This window comes from Haliotis cracherodii, unplaced genomic scaffold, assembly GCF_022045235.1.
Source record: "Haliotis cracherodii isolate W230 unplaced genomic scaffold, xgHalCrac1.p SCAF_10, whole genome shotgun sequence".
NCBI lineage: Eukaryota > Metazoa > Mollusca > Gastropoda > Lepetellida > Haliotidae > Haliotis > Haliotis cracherodii.
Window position 1 is genome coordinate 19,820,267 of NW_027266265.1, and position 26,985 is coordinate 19,847,251.

General features: G+C 43.7%; 1 protein-coding gene across 6 annotated transcripts in view; it reads left to right on the top strand.

The window, feature by feature from the left end:
• LOC139454177 (probable phospholipid-transporting ATPase IIB) overlaps nucleotides 1-26,985 on the top strand; it is a 60,267-nt gene that overhangs the window by 31,987 nt on the left and 1,295 nt on the right. For all 6 annotated transcript variants that reach the window (XM_071235729.1, XM_071235731.1, XM_071235732.1 and 3 more), the window contains 17 exons: nucleotides 382-471; nucleotides 698-768; nucleotides 3,188-3,353; nucleotides 5,660-5,716; nucleotides 7,217-7,465; nucleotides 8,687-8,848; nucleotides 9,323-9,415; nucleotides 13,203-13,286; nucleotides 17,982-18,152; nucleotides 18,640-18,828; nucleotides 20,300-20,444; nucleotides 21,051-21,115; nucleotides 22,229-22,317; nucleotides 23,247-23,378; nucleotides 24,090-24,198; nucleotides 24,338-24,395; nucleotides 24,829-25,032. In XM_071235729.1, coding sequence (XP_071091830.1) covers nucleotides 382-471; nucleotides 698-768; nucleotides 3,188-3,353; nucleotides 5,660-5,716; nucleotides 7,217-7,465; nucleotides 8,687-8,848; nucleotides 9,323-9,415; nucleotides 13,203-13,286; nucleotides 17,982-18,152; nucleotides 18,640-18,828; nucleotides 20,300-20,444; nucleotides 21,051-21,115; nucleotides 22,229-22,317; nucleotides 23,247-23,378; nucleotides 24,090-24,198; nucleotides 24,338-24,395; nucleotides 24,829-25,032 — 2,134 coding nt within the window. The remainder of the gene's footprint in view (nucleotides 1-381; nucleotides 472-697; nucleotides 769-3,187; nucleotides 3,354-5,659; nucleotides 5,717-7,216; nucleotides 7,466-8,686; nucleotides 8,849-9,322; nucleotides 9,416-13,202; nucleotides 13,287-17,981; nucleotides 18,153-18,639; nucleotides 18,829-20,299; nucleotides 20,445-21,050; nucleotides 21,116-22,228; nucleotides 22,318-23,246; nucleotides 23,379-24,089; nucleotides 24,199-24,337; nucleotides 24,396-24,828; nucleotides 25,033-26,985) is intronic.

Consider the following 26,985-nt stretch of genomic DNA (forward strand, 5'->3'; position numbering starts at 1 on the left):
AACCCACCTGTACCCTGTCTGTAACCCACTTGTGTCCTGTTTTTTAACCTACCTGTACCCTGTCTGTAACCCACCTGTACCCTGTCTTTAACCCACCTGTACCGTCTTTAACTCAACTGTACCCTGTCTTTAACCCACCTGTACCCTGTCTTTCACCCACCTGTACCCTGTCTTTAACCCACCTGTACCCTGTCTGTAACCCACTTGTGCCCTGTTTTTTAACCCACCTGTACCCTGTCTGTAACCCACTTGTGCCCTGTTTTTTAACCCACCTGTACCCTGTCTGTAACCCACCTGTACCCTGTCTTTAACCCACCTGTACCCTGTCTTTAACTCAACTGTACCCTGTCTTTAACTCAACTGTACCCTGTTTGTCACCAGGTAGGGCTGCTGGACCTGGAGATCAACACCCTGACCAAGATGCTGTTTTTTGCTGTCATCATCCTGTCTATAGTCATGATGATACTGAAGGTAATGTACAGTGATTGATATAATCATTGCGCATAGAGTGGAACTATGTGCCAATTGTATTCATTTCAATAATTGTCGTAAAATAGTAGGGTAATTAGAGAAGAACATTTATTATTCTGGTTTAGAACACATGTGTCAGATTCAGAATTTCAGTTTGTTGTTGTGTTGATTGATGCTAGACATCACTGTGACATTGTGATGATGTGATGATGTCTCCATGTTGCAGGGATTTGGAGGTCCATGGTATCGCTACCTGTTTCGGTTTATCTGCCTATTCTCTTACATCATCCCAATCAGGTAAATACATCAGTCAGGTAAATACATCAGTCAGTTACAGATAACAGTCAGGTAAATACATCAGTCAGTTACAGACAACAGTCAGGCAAATACATCAGTCAGTTACAGATAACAGTCAGGTAAATACATCAGTCAGTTACAGACAACAGTCAGGTAAATACATCAGTCAGTTACAGACAACAGTCAGGTAAATACATCAGTCAGTAACAGACAACAGTCAGGTAAATACATCAGTCAGTTACAGACAACAGTCAGGTAAATACATCAGTCAGTTACAGACAACAGTCAGGCAAATACATCAGTCAGTAACAGACAACAGTCAGGTAAATACATCAGTCAGTTACAGACAACAGTCAGGTAAATACATCAGTCAGTTACAGATAACAGTCAGGTAAATACATCAGTCAGTTACAGACAACAGTCAGTTACAGATAACAGTCAGGCAAATACATCAGTCAGTTACAGACAACAGTCAGGTAAATACATCAGTCAGTTACAGATAACAGTCAGGTAAATACATCAGTCAGTTACAGACAACAGTCAGGCAAATACATCAGTCAGTTACAGACAACAGTCAGTTACAGATAACAGTCAGGTAAATACATCAGTCAGTTACAGACAACAGTCAGGTAAATACATCAGTCAGTTACAGACAACAGTCAGGTAAATACATCAGTCAGTAACAGACAACAGTCAGGTAAATACATCAGTCAGTTACAGACAACAGTCAGGTAAATACATCAGTCAGTTACAGACAACAGTCAGGCAAATACATCAGTCAGTAACAGACAACAGTCAGGTAAATACATCAGTCAGTTACAGACAACAGTCAGGTAAATACATCAGTCAGTTACAGATAACAGTCAGGTAAATACATCAGTCAGTTACAGACAACAGTCAGTTACAGATAACAGTCAGGTAAATACATCAGTCAGTTACAGACAACAGTCAGGCAAATACATCAGTCAGTAACAGACAACAGTCAGGCAAATACATCAGTCAGTTACAGACAACAGTCAGGCAAATACATCAGTCAGTAACAGACAACAGTCAGGTAAATACATCAGTCAGTAACAGACAACAGTCAGGTAAATACATCAGTCAGTTACAGACAACAGTCAGGTAAATACATCAGTCAGTTACAGACAACAGTCAGGTAAATACATCAGTCAGTTACAGACAACAGTCAGGTAAATACATCAGTCAGTTACAGACAACAGTCAGGCAAATACATCAGTCAGTTACAGACAACAGTCAGGTAAATACATCAGTCAGTTACAGACAACAGTCAGGTAAATACATCAGTCAGTTACAGACAACAGTCAGGTAAATACATCAGTCAGTTACAGACAACAGTCAGGTAAATACATCAGTCAGTTACAGATAACAGTCAGGTAAATACATCAGTCAGTTACAGACAACAGTCAGGTAAATACATCAGTCAGTTACAGACAACAGTCAGGCAAATACATCAGTCAGTAACAGACAACAATCAGGCAAATACATCAGTCAGTAACAGACAACAGTCAGGTAAATACATCAGTCAGTTACAGACAGTCAGGTAAATACATCAGTCAGTTACAGACAACAGTCCGGTAAATACATCAGTCAGTTACAGACAACAGTCAGTTACAGATAACAGTCAGGTAAATACATCAGTCAGTTACAGACAACAGTCAGGTAAATACATCAGTCAGTTACAGACAACAGTCAGGTAAATACATCAGTCAGTTACAGACAACAGTCAGGTAAATACATCAGTCAGTTACAGACAACAGTCAGGTAAATACATCAGTCAGTTACAGACAACAGTCAGGTAAATACATCAGTCAGTTACAGACAACAGTCAGTTACAGATAACAGTCAGGTAAATACATCAGTCAGTTACAGATAACAGTCAGGCAAATACATCAGTCAGTTACAGACAACAGTCAGTTACAGATAACAGTCAGGTAAATACATCAGTCAGTTACAGATAACAGTCAGGTAAATACATCAGTCAGTTACAGACAACAGTCAGGTAAATACATCAGTCAGTTACAGACAACAGTCAGGTAAATACATCAGTCAGTTACAGATAACAGTCAGGCAAATACATCAGTCAGTAACAGACAACAGTCAGGTAAATACATCAGTCAGTTACAGACAACAGTCAGGTACATACATCAGTCAGTTACAGATAACAGTCAGGCAAATACATCAGTCAGTTACAGACAACAGTCAGGTAAATACATCAGTCAGTCATAAATACTGACACAACTCAAGATAATGTATCAGTTATTTGCATTCAAAGCCCAGGGTTATTCATCAGACAGTTACAGTCACAAGTGGGGTAAACACAACAGTTAAAAAAAGACACAAGTTACTCCACCTGTTGTGTGTAAGGTTGACTGTAAAGGCTGCTCCCTGTCTCCCCCAGTCTGAGAGTGAACCTGGACATGGGTAAGGCGGTATACTCATGGATGATCCAGAGAGACAAGGCCATCCCTGGCACTGTAGTGCGCAGCTCGACTATTCCAGAGGAGCTGGGGAGGATCACATACCTGCTGTCTGATAAGACTGGAACACTCACACAGAATGAAATGGTAGGACCATAGGGTACAGCGTTACAGTCACTTCAACCCATATCATCAAATCCAAAGCTGTAATGTAGGTATTTGGGTGTTGATGATAGGGGAAGGAGTGGGGATTAGATGGGGGATGCTTGGGTAGGGGTAGGGGTAGGGTGTAGATGGTAGGGTAGGGGTGTACATGGTTGGGTAGGGGTGGGGCGTAGATTGGATGAGTATGGGGGTAGATTGTTGGGTAGGGGTGTAGCTGGTTGGGTTGGGGTGGGGTGTAGATGGTACGGTAGGGGTGTAGATGGTTGGGGTGGGGTGTAGATGGTAGGGTAGGGGTGTAGATGGTTGGGGTGGGATGTAGATGGTAGGGGTGGTGTGGGGTGTAGATGGTTGTGATGGGTGGTGTGTAGATTGTTGGGTTGGGATGGGATGTAGATGGTTGGGGTGGGGTGTAGATGGTTGTGATGGGTGGTGTGTAGATTGTTGGGTGGTGTGTAGATTGTTGGGTTGGGATGGGATGTAGATTGTTGGGGTGGGGTGGGGTGTAGATGGTTGTGATGGGTGGTGTGTAGATGGTTGTGTTGGGTGGTGTGTAGATTGTTGGGTGGTGTGTAGATGGTTGGGTTGGGGTGGGATGTAGATTGTTGGAGTGGGGTGTAGATGGTTGGGTTGGGATGGGATGTAGATTGTTGGGGTGGGGTGGGGTGTAGATGGTTGTGATGGGTGGTGTGTAGATGGTTGTGTTGGGTGGTGTGTAGATTGTTGGGTGGTGTGTAGATGGTTGGGTTGGGGTGGGATGTAGATTGTTGGAGTGGGGTGGGGTGTAGATGGTTGTGTTGGGTGGTGTGTAGATGGTTGTGTTGGGTGGTGTGTAGATTGTTGGGTGGTGTGTAGATGGTTGGGTTGGGGTGGGATGTAGATGGTTGGGGTGGGGTGGGGTGGGGTGGGGTGGTGTGGGGTGTAGATGGTTGTGTTGGGTGGTGTGTAGATGGTTGTGATGGGTGGTGTGTAGATTGTTGGGTTGGGGTGGGATGTAGATGGTTGGGGTGGGGTGGGGTGGTGTGGGGTGTAGATGGTTGTGTTGGGTGGTGTGTAGATGGTTGTGTTGGGTGGTGTGTAGATTGTTGGGTTGGGGTGGGATGTAGATGGTTGGGGTGGGGTGGGGTGGTGTGGGGTGTAGATGGTTGTGTTGGGTGGTGTGTAGATGGTTGTGTTGGGTAGTGTGTAGATTGTTGGGTTGGGGTGGGATGTAGATGGTTGGGGTGGGGTGGGGTGTAGATGGTTGTGTTGGGTGGTGTGTAGATGGTTGTGTTGGGTGGTGTGTAGATTGTTGGGTTGGGGTGGGATGTAGATTGTTGGAGTGGGGTGGGGTGTAGATGGTTGTGTTGGGTGGTGTGTAGATGGTTGGGGTGGGGTGGGGTGTAGATGGTTGTGATGGGTGGTGTGTAGATTGTTGGGTTTGGGGTGGGATGTAGATGGTTGGAGTGGGGTGGGGTGTAGATGGTTGTGATGGGTGGTGTGTAGATTGTTGGGTTGGGGTGGGATGTAGATGGTTGGGGTGGGGTGGGGTGGGGTGTAGATGGTTGTGTTGGGTGGTGTGTAGATTAAGTAAGGATAAGAATTTATGGATGAACAACTTCTTTATTACAATTAAGAGTGTAAATTCTTATCCTTACTTAGTACTCCAACTTCTAAATGCCTATCAAAGAAGGTGTGTAGATTGTTGGGTTGGGATGGGATGTAGATTGTTGGGGTGTGGTGGGGTGTAGATGGTTGTGATGGGTGGTGTGTAGATAGTTGGGTTGGGATGGGATGTAGATTGTTGGGTTGGGGTGGGGTGTAGATGGTTGGTCAGGGGTGGGATGTAGATTGTTGGGTTGGGGTGGGGTGGTGTGTAGATGGTAGGGTTGGGGTGGTGTGTAGATTGTTGGGTTGGGATGGGATGTAGATGGTGGGGTGGGGTGTAGATGGTTGGGATGGGATGTAGATGGTTGGGTAGGGGTGATGTGTAGATGATAAGGGTGGTGTGTAGATGGTTGGGTAGGGGTGGGTTGTAGATGGTAGGGGTGATGTGTAGATTGTTGGGTTGGGGTGGGGTGTAGATGGTTGGGTTGGACGAGGTGTAGATGGTTGGGTTGGACGGGGTGTAGATGGTAAGGGTGTAAGGGTGGTGTGTTGATGGTTGGTTTGGGTGGGGTGTAGATGGTAGGTAAGGAATGGGGTGTAGATGGTAGGGAATTTGTGGGATGTTGATGGCAGAGGGTGGTGAAAAGATGTCACTAATTCAAGACTAACCACCCTGACATCACCACAACTGTCATTGATTCCAGATTTTCAAGAGGCTGCACCTGGGCACTGTGTCATTCAATGCTGAGACGATGGACGAGGTGAGACAGTGCTGTATAGTTATAAACTTGAAGGATACACAAGTTTCACACATTCCTTATGTTGTTATGCAGTAATGTTTCATTAGCCTGTATCCTGTTAATTCTTAACCTTCTGTTAAATCTTCTGTTTAATGAGCTTGCTTGAAGTTGAAGTCCTCCCCTGCTGCCACAATTTGTTTTCTATGAGTAAGGTCAAGGTCACTTGAAAGTATTAAACATGGTTCAAATTTCATCATTTCATTTTCCAAGTTTCTTATTAGTTCATGAAAAATGTAAACAATTACCACTCACTTGAATTTCAATAATTAACTCAATACCTGTCATGTCATGGCTGTGTCAAATGTCAAGGTAACTTTGAAGGTCATTCAGCGCATGAACTGACTTGTACATTGCTTCAGTCAGAAAGCATTAAGGATAAGGAAACTTCATATTTGTGTCTTCCAAGTTTGCCAAACATAATATTCTTACATGTGTTTGGATGAGCTTGAAGGTACAAGAAAACTTGAGTATTAATGATCAGAATTTAAAGAACCTTAATCAGATCTCTTAAGGTGACATCTTGATCACATCATCTTTTAGGTGACCTCCATTATAAGGTGAAGGTAAGATTATGAAATATGATTCTAATTTCATGAAATTACAGATTAATTGAGGGATTTCCAATCAGTTAAGATGAACTCAACTCCTATCATATGTCATGATTGTGTAAAATGTCAAGGTCGCTTTGAAAGTCAATCATTCAGTTAGTAATGTTCACAATTCATGGCTGAGATTGATGGTCAAGGTCAGTAAACTGGAAGTGTCTTTAACTCTTCTACTGAGGTGGCTAGAGGCGTAGATCTTTTTATTAAGCTGAAAGTGCTTATGACTGGAGGTTTAGTCCTTTCTGTTTTAGTGCTGTACTGCATTGGACATGTGATGTGATGTTATTAAACTGGAAGTTCTCACTTAACTTTGTCAATAAAGTAGCTGGAGGCCTAAGTTTTTTCCAAACTTATACTGCAATCTACATATGGGAAGTCAACTGTCGCCTGATGTAAAGTCAGAATGGTTCATGACACCTATTTCTGGCGGGTAAGTTTGGGGACATTCAGCAAACTATGGGCAGGTGCCTGCTTCAGTTTTTACATGTCAGGCAAACACCTCCCTAGCTACTGTTGGGGCCGTAAACATATGGTAAGGGACCTACCATTTGATATTCGGAAGGGGAGAGGGAGAGGGGTGCTGGTAAACCCCGCTTAACCAGTTATTTTTTTAATAATACAATGAACCAACATATTGTTTTCTAAAGAACACATTGCAACAATGTCATTTTTGTGGCAGACAATATGAAACATTAGTTTTATCTGATAAAATCCCAGCACCTTCATCCTCCAGCTGGGAACAGTACCTAGAGACTTCAGAATACATCATATCACATTGGCCTATGCAAGGAGCATGAATAATTAAAGTTTTGTGGCATCCATATTTTATAGGTATCCATGTTATCTCCCCTTGCAGGTAATGGCTCATTTGAGGACTGCTTTCTCCCAGCCGCCATCTGGGCAGCTTATCCAGGCAACACCTACTCGTACATCAGGTCCAGTTCGTAGGACAGTGGTTACTAGGGTGTTCGAGGCAGTGAAAGCTGTGGCACTCTGTCACAACGTGACTCCGGTGTATGAGGAGAACGGTGACGCAGCCAGCGACACAGAGGCCGACCAGCAGATCCGCCAGACTGTCACGTACCAAGCCTCCAGTCCCGATGAGGTGAGACTACCATAGGGGATGATGGCCTAATCAGGTACCTTTGGGGGCAGGTTGACCTCCTGGTCATCTAAGACAAAGCAGTTCACTGTTGAGGGTCGTGCCAGGATGCTGCTGATCCGGTCAATTTCCAGATTTGTGTTAATGTTACTGCTTGGTTTAACAAAATTAGTAACTGTCTACAGCCTGCTTCACTATGGACTTTCCTCCCACATTAAGCTGACAATAGAGTTGAAACAATGTGCAGTAAAGCACAACTCACCCACTCATTCAGCATTCTTGTGTCATCATAGTAGCTTCAACTTTCTGTAACATTGTAAATAAACTGATGGCAACTTAGATTCACAAGGGTCCTTTAGAACTGACCAAATAGAATATGAAATATATTCACATGTGCAATTCCATATTTATATACAGTGTGCAGGTCCATGTTTGTATAGAATGTGTTTGACACATGTGGAGGTCCATGTTTGTGTACAGCGTGTTTGACACGTGTGGAGGTCCATGTTTGTATAGAGTGTGTTTGACACGTGTGCAGGTCCATGTTTGTATAGAGTGTGTTTGACACATGTGGAGGTCCATGTTAGTATAGAGTGTGTTTGCCACATGTGCAGGTCCATGTTTGTATAGAGTGTGTTTGACACATGTGGATGTCCATGTTTGTATAGAGTGTGTTTGACACATGTAGAGGTCCATGTTTGTATAGAGTGTGATTGACACATATGGAGGTCCATGTTAGTATAGAGTGTGTTTGACACATGTGGAGGTCCATGTTTGTATAGAGTGTGTTTGACTCGTCTGCAGGTTCATGTTTGTATAGAGTGTGTTTGATACATGTGGAGGTCCATGTTTGTATAGAGTGTGTTTGACTCGTCTGCAGGTTCATGTTTGTATAGAGTGTGTTTGATACATGTGGAGGTCCATGTTTGTATAGAGTGTGTTTGACACATGTGGAGGTCCATGTTAGTATAGAGTGTGTTTGACACTCATGTGGAGGTCCATATTAGTATAGAGTGTGTTTGACACATGTGCAGGTCCATGTTTGTATAGAGTGTGTTTGACACACGTGGAGGTCCATGTTAGTATAGAGTGTGTTTGACACATGTGGAGGTCCATGTTAGTATAGAGTGTGTTTGACACACGTGGAGGTCCATGTTAGTATAGAGTGTGTTTGACACATGTGGAGGTCCATGTTTGTATAGAGTGTGTTTGACACATGTGCAGGTGGCATTGGTGTCGTGGACGGAGAGCGTGAAGCTGACGCTGGTGAAGCGGGACCTGAGCACCATGCAACTCCGCACGCCCCAGGATTCCATCATCACATACTCCATCCTACAGATCTTCCCCTTTACCTCCGAGACCAAGAGGATGGGCATCATTGTCAGGGTGGGCGATCCCATACATCAAACTATCTAATTATATATGCTAACCAGAAACTATACTTCAATTACAGGAAATGAATCCTCAAAAGTTTCATATTTATGATTCTGTGTGGAGACGTTTTGTGTTTATCGATATATAAGAAATGAATCAAATGAATTGAGGAGCACACCATGTATATCCACTTGATTTGGATGCTTTTGTTAAAAGGTTGATTACACAAGTATTGAAGTACACCACATGACATTATTTTGACACCAATTAGGAGAGAGTGTGATCTGTTGTAAACTCAGAATTGGTTCCCTTTTTGTTTGAAAGCTAGCACTGTATCTTTGATGATTTGACTGTTTGCCTGTGATTCATGCTGCTTCTGTCATATTGGGGATAGATTGACTTGAAATATTTTGTAAAATAGCTCCCGCCAATGATGGAGTTATGGTTGTTATACAGGTGCTGTGCACTCACAATTCACTGTTTCAGGAAGAGCAGTCAGGGGAGATAATCTTCTACCTGAAGGGTGCTGATGTGGTGATGCAGAACATCGTCCAGTACAATGACTGGCTGGAAGAGGAGGTAGGCCCCCCATGCACATGCCAATGTCTCATCACATACCCCGTTATAGCACATTATCCACTTTGTCTCTAAACTTCACAAAGCATGTTCCAGTAACAAATTAAATTTAGCCTCTTTAGAAACCGTGTTTTGTTTGTGTTCTATGGATACCAAACTTCTTTACAACAATGAATGCCATGTTTCAGTTTAGATACTGACACAATTGATGCAAGCAAGTGATGAGATAATCAAATCACTTGCTTAACAACATTGTAAGGGTCTACACCAAAACGTTGCATTCATTTTAATAAAGCAGTTCTATGAATAAAGCAGTTCTATATTCATAGAACTATCTCCCTTGTTCATCATACCAACTTCTACATGCCACTGACAGAAGATAGATGGAACCTGAGTCAGCTGACACTGACAGAAGATAGATGGAACCTGAGTCAGCTGACACTGACAGAAGATAGATGGAACCTGAGTCAGCTGACATTGACAGAAGATAGATGGAACCTGAGTCAGCTGACACTGACAGAAGATAGATGGAACCTGAGTCAGCTGACACTGACAGAAGATAGATGGAACCTGAGTCAGCTGACACTGACAGAAGATAGATGGAACCTGAGTCAGCTGACACTGACAGAAGATAGATGGAACCTGAGTCAGCTGACACTGACAGAAGATAGATGGAACCTGAGTCAGCTGACATTGACAGAAGATAGATGGAACCTGAGTCAGCTGACACTGACAGAAGATAGATGGAACCTGAGTCAGCTGCCACTGACAGAAGATAGATGGAACCTGAGTCAGCTGACATTGACAGAAGATAGATGGAACCTGAGTCAGCTGCCACTGACAGAAGATAGATGGAACCTGAGTCAGCTGACACTGACAGAAGATAGATGGAACCTGAGTCAGCTGACATTGACAGAAGATAGATGGAACCTGAGTCAGCTGACACTGACAGAAGATAGATGGAACCTGAGTCAGCTGACACTGACAGAAGATAGATGGAACCTGAGTCAGCTGACACTGACAGAAGATAGATAGAACCTGAGTCAGCTGACACTGACAGAAGATAGATGGAACCTGAGTCAGCTGACACTGACAGAAGATAGATGGAACCTGAGTCAGCTGACACTGACAGAAGATAGATGGAACCTGAGTCAGCTGACACTGACAGAAGATAGATGGAACCTGAGTCAGCTGACACTGACAGAAGATAGATGGAACCTGAGTCAGCTGACACTGACAGAAGATAGATGGAACCTGAGTCAGCTGACACTGACAGAAGATAGATGGAACCTGAGTCAGCTGACATTGACAGAAGATAGATGGAACCTGAGTCAGCTGACACTGACAGAAGATAGATGGAACCTGAGTCAGCTGACACTGACAGAAGATAGATGGAACCTGAGTCAGCTGACATTGACAGAAGATAGATGGAACCTGAGTCAGCTGCCACTGACAGAAGATAGATGGAACCTGAGTCAGCTGACACTGACAGAAGATAGATGGAACCTGAGTCAGCTGACATTGACAGAAGATAGATGGAACCTGAGTCAGCTGACACTGACAGAAGATAGATGGAACCTGAGTCAGCTGACACTGACAGAAGATAGATGGAACCTGAGTCAGCTGACACTGACAGAAGATAGATAGAACCTGAGTCAGCTGACACTGACAGAAGATAGATGGAACCTGAGTCAGCTGACACTGACAGAAGATAGATGGAACCTGAGTCAGCTGACACTGACAGAAGATAGATGGAACCTGAGTCAGCTGACACTGACAGGAGTCGGCACGAGAACAGCAATTGGCTGCACAGAGCTGCTTTGCTTGGACATGCGAGAACGAAGAATGTAGGCTGTCACTGACAATCTGTAGGATATAGGCTGACACTGACAGGCTGTAGGATATAGGCTGACACTGACAGGCTGTAGGATTTATGCCGACACGGACAGGCTGTAGGATATAAGCTGACACTGACAGGCTGTAGGATTTATGCCGACACTGACAGGCTGTAGGATATAGGCCGACACTGACAGGCTGTAGGATATAGGCTGACACTGACAGGCTGTAGGATATAGGCTGACACTGACAGGCTGTAGGCTATCACCGACACTGACAGTCTGTAGGATATAGGCTGACACTGACAGGCTGTAGGATATAGGCTGACACTGACAGGCTGTAGGATATCACTGACACACTTAGGATATAGGCTGACAATCTGTAGGATATAGGCTGACAGTCTGTAGGATATAGGCCGACACTGACAGGCTGTAGGATATAGGCCGACTGTGACAGGATGTAGGATATAGGCTGACACTGACACTGACAGGGTGTAGGATATAGGCCGACACTGACAGGCTGTAGGATATAGGCCGACACTGACAGGCTGTAGGATATAGGCCGACACTGACAGGCTGCTGGTTATAGGCTGACACTGACAGGGTGTAGGCTATCACCGACACTGACAGGCTGTAGGATATAGGCCGACACTGACAGGCTGTAGGATATAGGCCGACACTGACAGGCTGCTGGTTATAGGCTGACACTGACAGGCTGTAGGATATAGGCTGACACTGACAGGCTGTAGGATATAGGCCGACACTGACAGGCTGTAGGATATAGGCTGACACTGACAGGCTGTAGGATATAGGCTGACACTGACAGACTGTAGGATATAGGCTGACACTGACAGGCTGCTGGTTATAGGCTGACACTGACAGGCTGCTGGTTATAGGCTGACACTGACAGGCTGTAGGATATAGGCTGACACTGACAGGCTGTAGGATATAGGCCGACACTGACAGGCTGTAGGATATAGGCTGACACTGACAGGCTGTAGGATATAGGCTGACACTGACAGACTGTAGGATATAGGCTGACACTGACAGGCTGCTGGTTATAGGCTGACACTGACAGGCTGCTGGTTATAGGCTGACACTGACAGGCTGCTGGTTATAGGCTGACACTGACAGGCTGTAGGATATAGGCTGACACTGACAGGCTGTAGGATATAGGCTGACACTGACAGGCTGTAGGATATAGGCCGACACTGACAGGCTGTAGGATATAGGCTGACACTGACAGACTGTAGGATATACTGTAAACAGCTTTATTTCTGCGCCGTTAAAATATTGCGAATACCACACCAAAAACAATACTGCGACGAGATATTTTTGCGAGTTGCCGTGTTGAGATGACCTCTCCATTACCAAACAATAGACAGCTTCTCTCCGAAGCTAGTTAATCTAAGTTAGCCGGAAAGTTGACCGGAAGGGATTGCGACCAATTATCAAATACGATAATTGACTCAACTCAGTGTCATGACTGTGAGTTTGAATGCAAACAAAATTGTGGACAAAATTGCAAAGGACATTGACGCAATCAAGCGAGGCTGGAAGAAGGCAGGATTACTGTGAGGTAACAGTGACACTGACTGGTCTGTTTACACTGTCATTTGTGATGTATTGTGTGACCATTCTGCATTCATTTGTGTTTTTAACTTATTGAGTAACTTGTGGTTCTGGTTGATGATTTCAACATTTGATGACAGGTTGCAATGAATAAAGTATGTAATTATATATATTATTTATACTTATTTTTGCGTTTTTAATTTTTGCGATTGAGTCTTGTTCGCAAAACTCGCAATAATAAAACGGTCGCAAAAAATTCCCTGTTTACAGTAGGCTGTCACTGACAGGCTGTAGGCTATCACTGACACTGACAGGCTGTAGGCTATCACTGACACTGACATGCTGTTAGATATGCCCTGTAGTTCTTGAGTGTACTGTTTCAGTGTGGGAACATGGCAAGGGAAGGACTGAGGACTCTGGTGGTGGCCAAGAAGGTCCTCACTGAGGAACAGTACCAGGACTTTGAGGTGATCTCTCCTGACAAGGATGTTTACATTGTAGCCATGTTGAAATGGAGATTAAGAAATTCATTTTATTTAATAAGTTATAAATCTCACTAAAGAAAAATCAACTTTTCTTTAAGGCTTTCTTCACTACTTGTCTGACTGTTATCTTCTTGGTACAATGAATGTCAATCAAAGCATGTTCTTTCCCTTTACAAGAATGTATGTCTGGGGGACACAGTGGTCTCCTGACTTGGGACTAGTAGAGTACCTGCAGTACAGTGCCCCTGTTGGGCTTGAGTTTATGTTGTATGTCTGGGGGACACAGTGGTCTCCTGACTGGGCACAAGTAGAGTACTTGCAGTACAGTGCCCCTGTCCGGCTTGAGTTTATGTTGTATGTCTGGGGGACACAGTGGTCTCCTGACTGGGCACAAGTAGAGTACCTGCAGTACAGTGCCCCTGTCCGGCTTGAGTTTATGTTGTATGTCTGGGGGACACAGTGGTCCCCTGACTGGGCACAAGTAGAGCACCTGCAGTACAGTGCCCCTGTTGGGCTTGAGTTTATGTTGTATGTCTGGGGGACACAGTGGTCTCCTGACTGGGCACAAGTAGAGTACCTGCAGTACAGTGCCCCTGTCCGGCTTGAGTTTATGTTGTATGTCTGGGGGACACAGTGGTCTCCTGACTGGGCACAAGTAGAGTACCTGCAGTACAGTGCCCCTGTCCGGCTTGAGTTTATGTTGTATGTCTGGGGGACACAGTGGTCTCCTGACTGGGCACAAGTAGAGTACTTGCAGTACAGTGCCCCTGTCCGGCTTGAGTTTATGTTGTATGTCTGGGGGACACAGTGGTCCCCTGACTGGGCACAAGTAGAGTACCTGCAGTACAGTGCCCCTGTCCGGCTTGAGTTTATGTTGTATGTCTGGGGGACACAGTGGTCTCCTGACTGGGCACAAGTAGAGTACCTGCAGTACAGTGCCCCTGTCCGGCTTGAGTTTATGTTGTATGTCTGGGGGACACAGTGGTCCCCTGACTGGGCACAAGTAGAGTACCTGCAGTACAGTGCCCCTGTCCGGCTTGAGTTTATGTTGTATGTCTGGGGGACACAGTGGTCTCCTGACTGGGCACAAGTAGAGTACTTGCAGTACAGTGCCCCTGTCCGGCTTGAGTTTATGTTGTATGTCTGGGGGACACAGTGGTCTCCTGACTGGGCACAAGTAGAGTACTTGCAGTACAGTGCCCCTGTCCGGCTTGAGTTTATGTTGTATGTCTGGGGGACACAGTGGTCTCCTGACTGGGCACAAGTAGAGTACTTGCAGTACAGTGCCCCTGTCCGGCTTGAGTTTATGTTGTATGTCTGGGGGACACAGTGGTCTCCTGACTGGGCACAAGTAGAGTACCTGCAGTACAGTGCCCCTGTCAGGCTTGAGTTTATGTTGTATGTCTGGGGGACACAGTGTCTCCTGACTGGGCACAAGTAGAGTACCTGCAGTACAGTGCCCCTGTCCGGCTTGAGTTTATGTTGTATGTCTGGGGAACACAGTGGTCTCCTGACTGGGCACAAGTAGAGTACCTGCAGTACAGTGCCCCTGTCCGGCTTGAGTTTATGTTGTATGTCTGGGGGACACAGTGTCTCCTGACTGGGCACAAGTAGAGTACCTGCAGTACAGTGCCCCTGTCCGGCTTGAGTTTATGTTGTATGTCTGGGGGACACAGTGGTCTCCTGACTGGGCACAAGTAGAGTACCTGCAGTACAGTGCCCCTGTCCGGCTTGAGTTTATGTTGTATGTCTGGGGGACACAGTGTCTCCTGACTGGGCACAAGTAGAGTACCTGCAGTACAGTGCCCCTGTCCGGCTTGAGTTTATGTTGTATGTCTGGGGGACGCAGTGGTCTCCTGACTGGGCACAAGTAGAGTACCTGCAGTACAGTGCCCCTGTCCGGCTTGAGTTTATGTTGTATGTCTGGGGGACGCAGTGGTCTCCTGACTGGGCACAAGTAGAGTACCTGCAGTACAGTGCCCCTGTCCGGCTTGAGTTTATGTTGTATGTCTGGGGGACACAGTGGTCTCCTGACTGGGCACAAGTAGAGTACTTGCAGTACAGTGCCCCTGTCCGGCTTGAGTTTATGTTGTATGTCTGGGGGACACAGTGGTCTCCTGACTGGGCACAAGTAGAGTACCTGCAGTACAGTGCCCCTGTCAGGCTTGAGTTTATGTTGTATGTCTGGGGGACACAGTGGTCTCCTGACTGGGCACAAGTAGAGTACTTGCAGTACAGTGCCCCTGTCCGGCTTGAGTTTATGTTGTATGTCTGGGGGACACAGTGGTCTCCTGACTGGGCACAAGTAGAGTACCTGCAGTACAGTGCCCCTGTCCGGCTTGAGTTTATGTTGTATGTCTGGGGGACACAGTGGTCTCCTGACTGGGCACAAGTAGAGTACCTGCAGTACAGTGCCCCTGTCCGGCTTGAGTTTATGTTGTATGTCTGGGGGACACAGTGGTCTCCTGACTGGGCACAAGTAGAGTACTTGCAGTACAGTGCCCCTGTCAGGCTTGAGTTTATGTTGTATGTCTGGGGGACACAGTGGTCTCCTGACTGGGCACAAGTAGAGTACCTGCAGTACAGTGCCCCTGTCAGGCTTGAGTTTATGTTGTATGTCTGGGGGACGCAGTGGTCTCCTGACTGGGCACAAGTAGAGTACCTGCAGTACAGTGCCCCTGTCAGGCTTGAGTTTATGTTGTATGTCTGGGGGACACAGTGGTCTCCTGACTGGGCACAAGTAGAGTACCTGCAGTACAGTGCCCCTGTCAGGCTTGAGTTTATGTTGTATGTCTGGGGGACACAGTGGTCCCCTGACTGGGCACAAGTAGAGCACCTGCAGTACAGTGCCCCTGTCAGGCTTGAGTTTATGTTGTATGTCTGGGGGACACAGTGGTCTCCTGACTGGGCACAAGTAGAGTACCTGCAGTACAGTGCCCCTGTCCGGCTTGAGTTTATGTTGTATGTCTGGGGGACACAGTGGTCTCCTGACTGGGCACAAGTAGAGTACCTGCAGTACAGTGCCCCTGTCAGGCTTGAGTTTATGTTGTATGTCTGGGGGACACAGTGGTCCCCTGACTGGGCACAAGTAGAGTACCTGCAGTACAGTGCCCCTGTCAGGCTTGAGTTTATGTTGTATGTCTGGGGGACACAGTGGTCCCCTGACTGGGCACAAGTAGAGTACCTGCAGTACAGTGCCCCTGTCAGGCTTGAGTTTATGTTGTATGTCTGGGGGACAGTCAGTACAGATAATCTGTCATTCCTTGCTGCTCCTTGTTACTCACTGGACAGGCAGCTGTATACTTCCAGTAGATGACTGTCTCCACTGTTTACTTGTATCTAAGTAACAGTTATTACACATCTCCAAGGTTTGGGTTGAAAATGTCAAACTATGAGCGAGGGAAAAGCCCGAGTTTTAACTATGGCTAAAAAAAAAAGTCTTAGTTCTCTGCATGTTTCATTTTTATTTCTGTTTTCCCCAAAAAAATTAAAATCGTTAAATATTCTGTTTCTCGAGCACATGATCTAGACAGTGAAATGCTACAATTCTTAAAATTAATTCAATCCAATATAGTGTGCAGTTGACATGGGCACTGCCAAGCTCCTTCCCAGCGCATGACACCTTCATTACATTCTGGGAAGTATAGAGACCTCTGCGAACAGGATATCACTGTGAGGAGCTTGGCACACTGCTTTCTGTGTTATGGTCATGGCGGCAATAGGAGTCTATGTGCTTGTTTTTTCGTTGTTTGGCCAATATCATAACTGAAAAGAAATTTCAGCACAGTGATAGGAAGACCCATGACTGTATCTCTAATGTTTCAAGGCATGTTCATGGTGAGTTGATGTGATTTGCCAATCAGTTCATACACGATTTTGCCGAAATTAACGTAAACAAAATTGAATGCAATCTTATATAAAAGTAATATAATGGATTACCAACACTTTTATAGTCAGATAGAGTATTATGTACACATTGGTAGTCCAATGGTAGTCATATACTATATTCCAGTAATTTACTCATCAAGGAATACATTTATGTATGGAGGCCATTTCCAGGTTGATTGTACACAACTGTTTGTTTTGGTTAAATACTAGTTTGAACAATCAAAAAAATAAACATGGACTTTCTAAATGAATGAAATACTAGAAAGCATAAAAAACCCATTAGGATACCTTCAGTGAAACAATGTTGTAGTCGTGTTATAGAACGAATTCAGTGACAGCAGGCAAAAGAAAGAGCATGTGCACCAAGCACACAACTGAAATCATGACATGTAAGATTGAACACCCTTTCATCACCTGACCTGGTGATTCAGTAGGAAAACAGTGGGTTTGCAGGTTTTTTAACATTTTTTAATATTTATGTAAAATAGTTGTGACCAGTCAAAAATAAACATTAGATGCATATTAAAAAACTGTTTATACGGTTCAACTGTAAAATATAGGTCTTACAATTTTATTGTAATAGCTCAAAGCAGATCTTACAATTCAAATGTAACACCTCTCACTTGAAAGTAGTACTTCTCAGAAGGTTACCATGAGATAGGAAGTAGCTCCACTACAATAGTCCTTAGTGGCTGTAGGTTTACACTAATGGGATACTAGGAACGTGTTGTTACTGAGGTAGCCGAGCTGCATGGCATGTGCTGCACTCTTCACTGTACCTGCCCACAGAGTCGCATCCACCAGGCCCGGATGTCCCTGCAGGACCGGAACAGCAAGGTGCAGGCAGTCATCGAGAGCCTGGAGCGAGACCTGGACCTCCTGTGTCTGACCGGTGTGGAGGACAAGCTCCAGGACAACGTCCGACCAACACTGGAGCTGCTGAGGAATGCTGGCATCAAGGTGGGTGTTGGACTGCATGACACACACGCTGTCCTCTTCCTCTCTCCCCCGTGTGGATTCCTGGTTGGAACCGGTCCCATGCCGGTCTAACTGAACGGATCCGGGGGTCAGGCTCGGTGACATGTCATTGGCATGTCATTGTACCTAACAGCGTGGATCGTTGCTCATAGTATCAATCATTGGATTGACATGTCCAGACTCAATTATTTATAAGCCGCCATCAAGGAGCTGGAATATTGCTCATTGCGTCATTAAACAACAACAAACAAACAAATCCCTTAATCATTAACTTTACTCTAGTAGATATGCTGTGCAGTGTTAGGAATTAGCAGTCATTAGCTTCCGAATCCTTAGTTGATGATATTATTGTTTGGATCTCTCTTAATGTCATGCATGGTTGAACAACTGGACTATGGCCTCTGAACTTTAACCAGCAATGCATGTTGGTGAGTATTCAGCTCTATTACATGAGTTCTTGGTGTTACAGGTGTGGATGCTGACTGGGGACAAGCTGGAGACGGCTACATGCATCGCTAAAAGCTCCAAACTAGTGTCTCGAATACAAACATTACACACATTCAACAACGTGACAGACAGGACGGAGGCTCACTTGGAGCTCAACGCCCTCCGCAGGAAAAATGATGCTGCACTTATCATTACTGGTGACTCATTACAGGTAGGATCATGACTAGAGACTCATTACAGGTAGAATCATGATTAGAGACTCGTTACAGGTAGAATCATGACTAGAGACTTGTTACAGGTAGAATCATGACTAGAGACTCATTACAGGTAGGATCATGACTAGAGACTCGTTACAGGTAGAATCATGACTAGAGACTCGTTACAGGTAGAATCATGACTAGAGATTCATTGCTGGTAGAATCGTGACTAGAGACTTGTTACAGGTAGAATTATGACTAGAGACTTGTTACAGGTAGAATCATGACTAGAGACTCATTACAGGTAGGATCATGACTAGAGACTCGTTACAGGTAGAAACATGAGAAGAAACTTCTTACAGGTAGGGTCATGACTAGAGATTCATTACAGGTAGAATTATGACGAGACTTCTCACAGGTAGACAGTAATTACAGTCAGGATCGTATCTGGATAACATACAGTAAATCATGAAATTATTGCAAAAAAGCTAGTGTCCCTTCTTGTATAAACAAAGGGACAATAATCAATGTAGTTGAGTGCTAGATTTAGACAGTAGTCCTCACCAACTACCACATGAAACATGAATAAATGCTATGAGGCAGAGAACATATACATGTACCTGTAAGAACAACAGAAATAATAAGATAACAAATGTGGATACTTAATCACCTAACAGCGCCAATTAACTGTTGGCTTCCCTTGTTAATATATATGTTTTCTGCTTCATAGCATTCATTAACCTGATGAAGGAGTAAGTACATACTACGAAACGTTCCATTCCTCATAATAAAGAAGTTGACATCCATAAGACCTCTTGACTTAAATGCTATCTAATTTGAATATGTGGTATTGGAACTTCCTGCTTTCATGGAAGTTTAATCACAAGAATTTGAAGTTAAGTGTGTGCAGACAGCATACAAGTTACAACCAATGTCTTGGTGTTAGCATGTGCTGATTATACCTGTGAAGATCTGTGTTACAATAGGTCGTCCGCAACCCATACTTGTTGCAGGAGGCGACTAATGGGATCGTGCGGTCAGGCTCACTGACTTGGTTGACGCATGTCATCGTATTCTTATTGTGTAGATTGATGCTCTTGATGTAAATCACTGCATTGTCTGGTCCAGACTCGATTGTTTACAGACTGTCATCCTATAGGTGGGATATTGCTGAGTGCGGCGTTAAACAACAAACAAACAAACAGACATTTGCATTCATACATGTAGTTAAAAAGGCTGGATTTCTCGCTTTATTTTAATAATGCATTTTAAGCCAGGGGTTGACATTCACATTAATTTAGCAACGCATGAACATTTCATGAAATAAAGTATACTTTAAGGATCCTAGCCAGAGACGTTTGTCCAGGTAGGATCAAGACATCTTTAACAGGTACCATTTTGTGAAAACTATGGGGAGGCCTAAACGGTCCATGGTGCTATGTTTGAAATGGTGTGTTCCAACAGCAAATTCCTGGTCTCTTACAGGTGTGTCTGAAGTACTATGAACATGAGTTTGTGGAGCTGGCGTGTCAGTGTCCGGCAGTGGTGGTGTGTCGGTGCTCCCCCACACAGAAGGCAGACATTGTGAAGCTGTTGAAGACGCACACCGGCAAGAGAACATGTGCCATTGGTGAGCTGGGTCGGGTAGACTGTGTTCACAGTGTTTCTATACTGACAAGATTTATACACAGTTTTGCAGGCATTATTGTACTTCTAACATTCTGATGTCAAATAAGTTGAAATAGGATCAGGAATAATTGTCACTGTCAGAAAGGCAAAAAGGAAAGTATGAAATTAATACCAAGATTCCGTCCGTCCGAAAACTTTGTCCTCGCGATTTCTCTTAAACTGTTCAGGGGATTCATCTCAAACTTAGTACATATGATCTGTGTCATATGGAGGGGTGCAGTCAAAAGAAAAAAATTGTTTTTATTAATTTTCCATTTTTTTATGAATTTTTCAAACCCTAAAGGCTAACCCTATCCTAGCTATTTAATTTGTAACTACGGACACTAGGCGGGTCACGGGTAGTAGTGAGCCACGCTCACTTTTGCACTTGTATCTTATTATTTCATGAGCTGTTAAGATATCAGCATCTACCTTGATATAAAATGTAGAAAATAGGTAGGAAAAATATTTGAAGAATGTTTTGTTGTGGTGTAAGAGACATGGGCGTGGAGTGCCCCTGTGACAGTAAACCTGTATGAACCTGTATCAGCTACTTCTCCATCATAAGGTGATGGCGGCAATGATGTCAGCATGATCCAGGCAGCAGACACAGGCATCGGTATTGTTGGCAAGGTCAGTCAGCTCATCATGCTTATATGACAGAACATAGATTGTGCTTTGGGATGTTAAGTCTACTGTAATTGTCATATTTTTGTGTCAGAAAATGTTTCAACTTATCCTGTCTCGCACTGTGCACTTCATACTTTTTCTTCAACCCTTGTGTGGGAATTGTTGCAGTTTCCAGCTTAAAAAAGATGCCTGTACCTGCTTTTTCCAGAATAGCGGGTAATATCTTGTAGTATTGGGTTCCCAGACTTGTGTTCCCAATGGAGAGTTAATATACTTGTCTGTAGAGACTTATGTCTACGTCATAGAAGTCAACATTAGGTCTGACCATTTGCATGAATGTTGTGCCGATCTTGTACCTGCTAACCTCTGTCTAGTAAAGTTATGTCTCAGTAGTTGGTCGATCGTTTCGTCTTTTCATTCTCAGCGTACTCAGTCGCTGTGGTTGTGATTGATGGCTTTGATGAAGCTTCAAAAGAGATGCTATGCTGGCCCACCTTATGACTTACGGAGCGTTTTAACTTATTAACTAACCTATGCAAAGCCATGTAACGCATGAGTTACCTGATATAAAGCTGTATCTGTTTTAGTAGCGCAAAGGTTTTTTTACGAAGCAGCCCTTATGCATGTTTTTTATTTTGACACTAAGCTTTATAACAATCACTGGATTTAATCATGGTTTGCAACCAGCTTCCTCATGTACGTCTCACGGTTGAGGTCCTTTTACAGGCTAGGATATCAGCGTCCCACATCCAACCGTGGAATAAGTGCATACATAATGTGAGATAGGATAAGTTTAAAAATTTGAAAGTTTTATACATTTATATACTTATCCTATCTCCCACGCTAAACGCCCACCAGCCCCACACAGTTACACAGCCTGTACACTCTAGAAAGTGAATCTCAGGTGATCAGGTCGCACAAGATTTCTGTGGGGCATGACCTATTGTTTATGGTGGTGACCAAGGTGATGAGTGGGATGTGTTGGAGCGACATGTTGTTTTTGACTGTTGTTTTAGGATTGTTTCCACCCCAGGATCTAAATTGATCGAAAGGATGAAATGCATAGTGTGAGATAGTATAAGTATATAAATATAGAATTTATTGTACAATTTTCAGGAAGGAAAACAGGCATCCCTGGCTGCAGACTTCTCCATCACCCAGTTCAGTCATATCGGCCACTTGCTGGTCGTGCACGGCAGAAACAGGTCAGATTAGTCACAATAACTGCTTGTGGTTGTAGCACTACATCTTGTGTCCAGTATCATCTAACAACTACAGTCATGCTTAAATATGCCCCTAACATCTAACATGACAAGGAGTTTCACACAATCATCACTCTCACATCCTAATCATATGCATATCTATTGTGGTACATCTTCATGAAAAGTGTATTTTGAGGAAGAAAACTTGAGGAAAAGGCTGGTGAAGTTATTTCGTTTGTGTGTTGATGATATGGAGAAATGAGTGTTGATGATATGGAGAAATGAGTGTTGATGTATGGAGAAATGAGTGTTGATGATATGGAGAAATGAGTGTTGATGATATGGAGAAATGAGTGTTGATGTATGGAGAAATGAGTGTTGATGATATGGAGAAATGAGTGTTGATGTATGGAGAAATGAGTGTTGATGATATGGAGAAATGAGTGTTGATGTATGGAGAAATAAGTGTTGATGATATGGAGAAATGAGTGTTGATGTATGGAGAAATGAGTGTTGATGATATGGAGAAATGAGTGTTGATGTATGGAGAAATGAGTGTTGATGATATGGAGAAATGAGTGTTGATGTATGGAGAAATGGAGAAATGAGTGTTGATGTATGGAGAAATAAGTGTTGATGATATGGAGAAATGAGTGTTGATGATATGGAGAAATGAGTGTTGATGTATGGAGAAATGAGTGTTGATGATATGGAGAAATGAGTGTTGATGATATGGAGAAATGAGTGTTGATGTATGGAGAAATGAGTGTCGATGATATGGAGAAATGAGTGTTGATGATATGGAGAAATGAGTGTTGATGTATGGAGAAATGAGTGTTGATGATATGGAGAAATGAGTGTTGATGTATGGAGAAATGAGTGTTCATGTATGGAGAAATAAGTGTTGATGCTGTGTTACCTCCTGCGTACAGCTACAAGCGGTCAGCGGCCCTCAGTCAGTTTGTCATCCATCGAGGCCTCATCATCAGTGCCATGCAAGTGGTCTTCTCGTCTGTCTTCTACTTTGCCTCACTGGCACTCTTCCCAGGATTCCTCATTGTGGGGTGAGTTGCGCCGGGCTCGGCTTCTTACAATGTGTCAATTGTTTGTGAGATGTGTTGTGCCCACAATGGTCACGGGTATGTATACACTGCAGACGTTTGTCGTGGCCATTTCATCATGCTTTCGTTGTGGCATGCTTGTCCAGCATCTGGCGTCATCGGCTTTAAGCATCTTCTAAAACTGAAACTGCTTTTCCGGCAAATGATGATACCTGACATTGTTCAAGATGTTTGAGGTTTGAGTCCACTGCCTATATACTTATGCACAATGTACATACAAACAATGTACATACAAATGTCTCAGATATGCCACTATATACACAATACACATACAAATGTTTCAGATATGCCACTATATACACAATGTACATACAAATGTTTCAGATATGCCACTATATACAAAAGGTTTCAGATATGCCAGTATACACAAGGTTTCAGATATGCCACTGTATCCACACTGTTTCAGATATGCCACTGTATCCACACTGTTTCAGATATGCCACTGTATCCACAGTTTCAGATATGCCACTGTATCCACACTGTTTCAGATATGCCACTGTATCCACACTGTTTCAGATATGCCAGTATACACAAGGTTTCAGATATGCCACTGTATCCACACTGTTTCAGATATGCCACTGTATCCACACTGTTTCAGATATGCCACTGTATCCACACTGTTCCAGATATGCCACTGTATCCACACTGTTTCAGATATGCCACTGTATACACAATGTATCCGGTTTTCTCTCTGGTGCTTGACAAGGATGTGTCTCCTCAGATTGCCATGACCTACCCAGAACTATATAAGGAGTTGACCAAAGTAAGCCATATCACAACTTGGAGATAAAATAGAACCATGTAGGAAGAATTTCTTTGATTCAAGAATTTGTTACTACATAAAAGTGATCTGTAAGTAAGTTTCACAAAAGCATATTCAGTAATCTAAATGTGTGTTTCAGGGTCGATCACTGTCTTTCAAAACCTTCTTCATATGGGTGCTTATAAGTATTTACCAAGGTAAGTGGAGAATTTATTACAACTGCAGTTCTATCATGAGCTTTGACACTTCTCATTTCTGGTTGGTCAGGATAACATGCCTCGGATTTAAGCAACCAGATCCCCACAAATGGAAATTGTGTGTTAATGAAAGATTTCTCACTCCTGTGACAGGTTGGCAATTTCTGTTGTTAGTATCAGTAACTGCAGCTTACAGAGCCAGGTACATGTACCTGGAACATGAAGTATGGGTGGTAAATACAGGCACCGCAGAAAACTTCTGAGCATGATAGACTATTTTTATTTGGGCCGTCCCCAATGGAATAAGAGCTGATGGATGTAAAGGTTGAGCCAAACTAGCTATTGCAGAGTAACAAAGTATCACTGAATTGGTGTGGATTGCCTGTTCAGCTGCCTCTGTGTTGATGAACAGTTGATGATGTTGGTGTTCCAGGGGGGATCATCATGTATGGAGCTCTTCTGCTGTTCGAGGAGGAGTTCCTCCACGTCGTCTCCATCACCTTCACCTCCCTCATCCTCACAGAGCTGTTGATGGTTGCCTTGACGATTCGCACATGGCACTACCTGATGATCGTGGCAGAAGTCTTCAGTCTTGCCATTTACATTGCGTCACTGGTTGTCCTCAAAGACTACTTCGGTAAATAGGATTGGTATTGCTGTTGTTGATATGTATATGCAGAATATAGTTGGATCGAAGCGCCAATATTGTATAGAACATCAGATTCCCATGGCCAAGCTGGATGGTGTGTTCTCCACTTAAGAAGGAAATAGACGGAGCGATTTGTTGACCAGTCAGCCAGCCAGTGTGCAAACCTGGTGGGTAACTGGAATTATTATTCAATACTGAATCCCATAGGATATTGTGTGTGAGATCAACACTATTTCAGGGGAAATGTTGTTGAAAAAACATAGTTACATTCATTTCATGTAGTCAGTATCTCTACACAACACACTCTTTGGTAACTGATGGTTCAAGGACAAAACATTCCATATCTGTGATGTCATAGCATAGTAACGTTCATCACTATTTGACTGAAGTCATTGCCAAATCTGTACACAGGCAGGATTTCTCATCACATCACATCTTGACCAATTTACCATTTGAACAAAGGATACGTTGAATTTTGTGTGTCGAGTGTCTGTAACCATATATATACAATAAAACTTACCAGCAGAAGAAAGTAACTGTGCTTCATATAAAGTTGTGTAAATATTATGTAAATGAAAATAATAACATAATTTGGTCATTTGTCTGATCAATGTTTTATCATAACAAATTCAATGACAACACCATACCTGGTGACAGGCGACAGAGCAACATGTCCTAAAAGAGGGGTGGTGTAACAACTCGGTTAACAATGTCAATATCGGGGGGGATCACCATTTGCATTAATACAGGTGAGGCAACGGCACCAGATGATTTGTGAATTGGTGGAACAGCCAGGGGGATGTTCCAAAAGTCTACCAAACATTAGCCCTACTGAGCTAGCATTACCGGCTTGTGCTGGTCCTCTCGTAGGTGGCATACAATCTCATCCCAAACATGATCTATGGGGGAGAATTCTGGAGGAACAGTCTCCTTATGTCTCTGCATTTGCAGAGTCTAGGACATGATTTCCTATCAATGTCATCCTGGTAGAGTACACTTTCATCCCAAGATAGATCTGTCTGTAACAAGGTTGAGTAACGCAAGTGTTGCTAAAATGTTCTCTTGGGTGCCTGTTGACCCTTGTAAGACCATCAGATGTGCCCTGATGACGCCTTGACTAATCTGCAAACTGTCCCAGTCTTCTGAATCTCAGATGCTGTGTACACTAAGGTATCTACAACAGAGAAATTGCCTTCCGTTGATGTACCAACAGAACATGGTTGTCTTGTGACATTCACGTGGAAGACCAGCCCGTGGCAAGTCATGAGTATTGCCCTGCTGTAGACTCTCAACTTCATTTTGCACAGTTGCAGTTTGCAGCATACCCATGGGCCAGATGATTGTCAGAAAGCCATGGCAAGCATTATTTACAGTTGAACAAAATTGCTTTTATGAGGTAAACAATCATTGTGTGCTGTTCGATTTCTAATAGATGTTACATAAAATAACTAGGCCACAAAAGTTGCAGTTGATGAAGGTGATGTGAAGGTGCATGCCCAATATGTACCGCTCCTTGTCTGACTGATGCCAGTTTCATAGTGCTACCCACTGATCTACCATACCACATGGGTACCCCATTCATTCATACATTCATACTCTGAGCCAACCAGTCCTTGATTATCCCGATAATGCTCATATCCAGGCTGTACCATGTACAACGTATCCAGGACAAAACCACTGACTTGCCTCTCTGCAGGCAAATGCTTTCTATCCACTAGACTATGGAGGCAGTCTCATTTGATTGTAGAAGAGTGATATATTTTTTGTGTGGTGATCTAATGTTATTATGACATGATAGTTTCAAATTAAAACATTTGAGTGGGATTATAAATATGATCTCCCCTATTTACTATATCCTCCAGTGGTCAGAATGTGCTCGGTTCTGAGCAGAGATTGTGGAGTTTCAAGTTTCAAAATGACATTCCATTAACAGACTCAGTG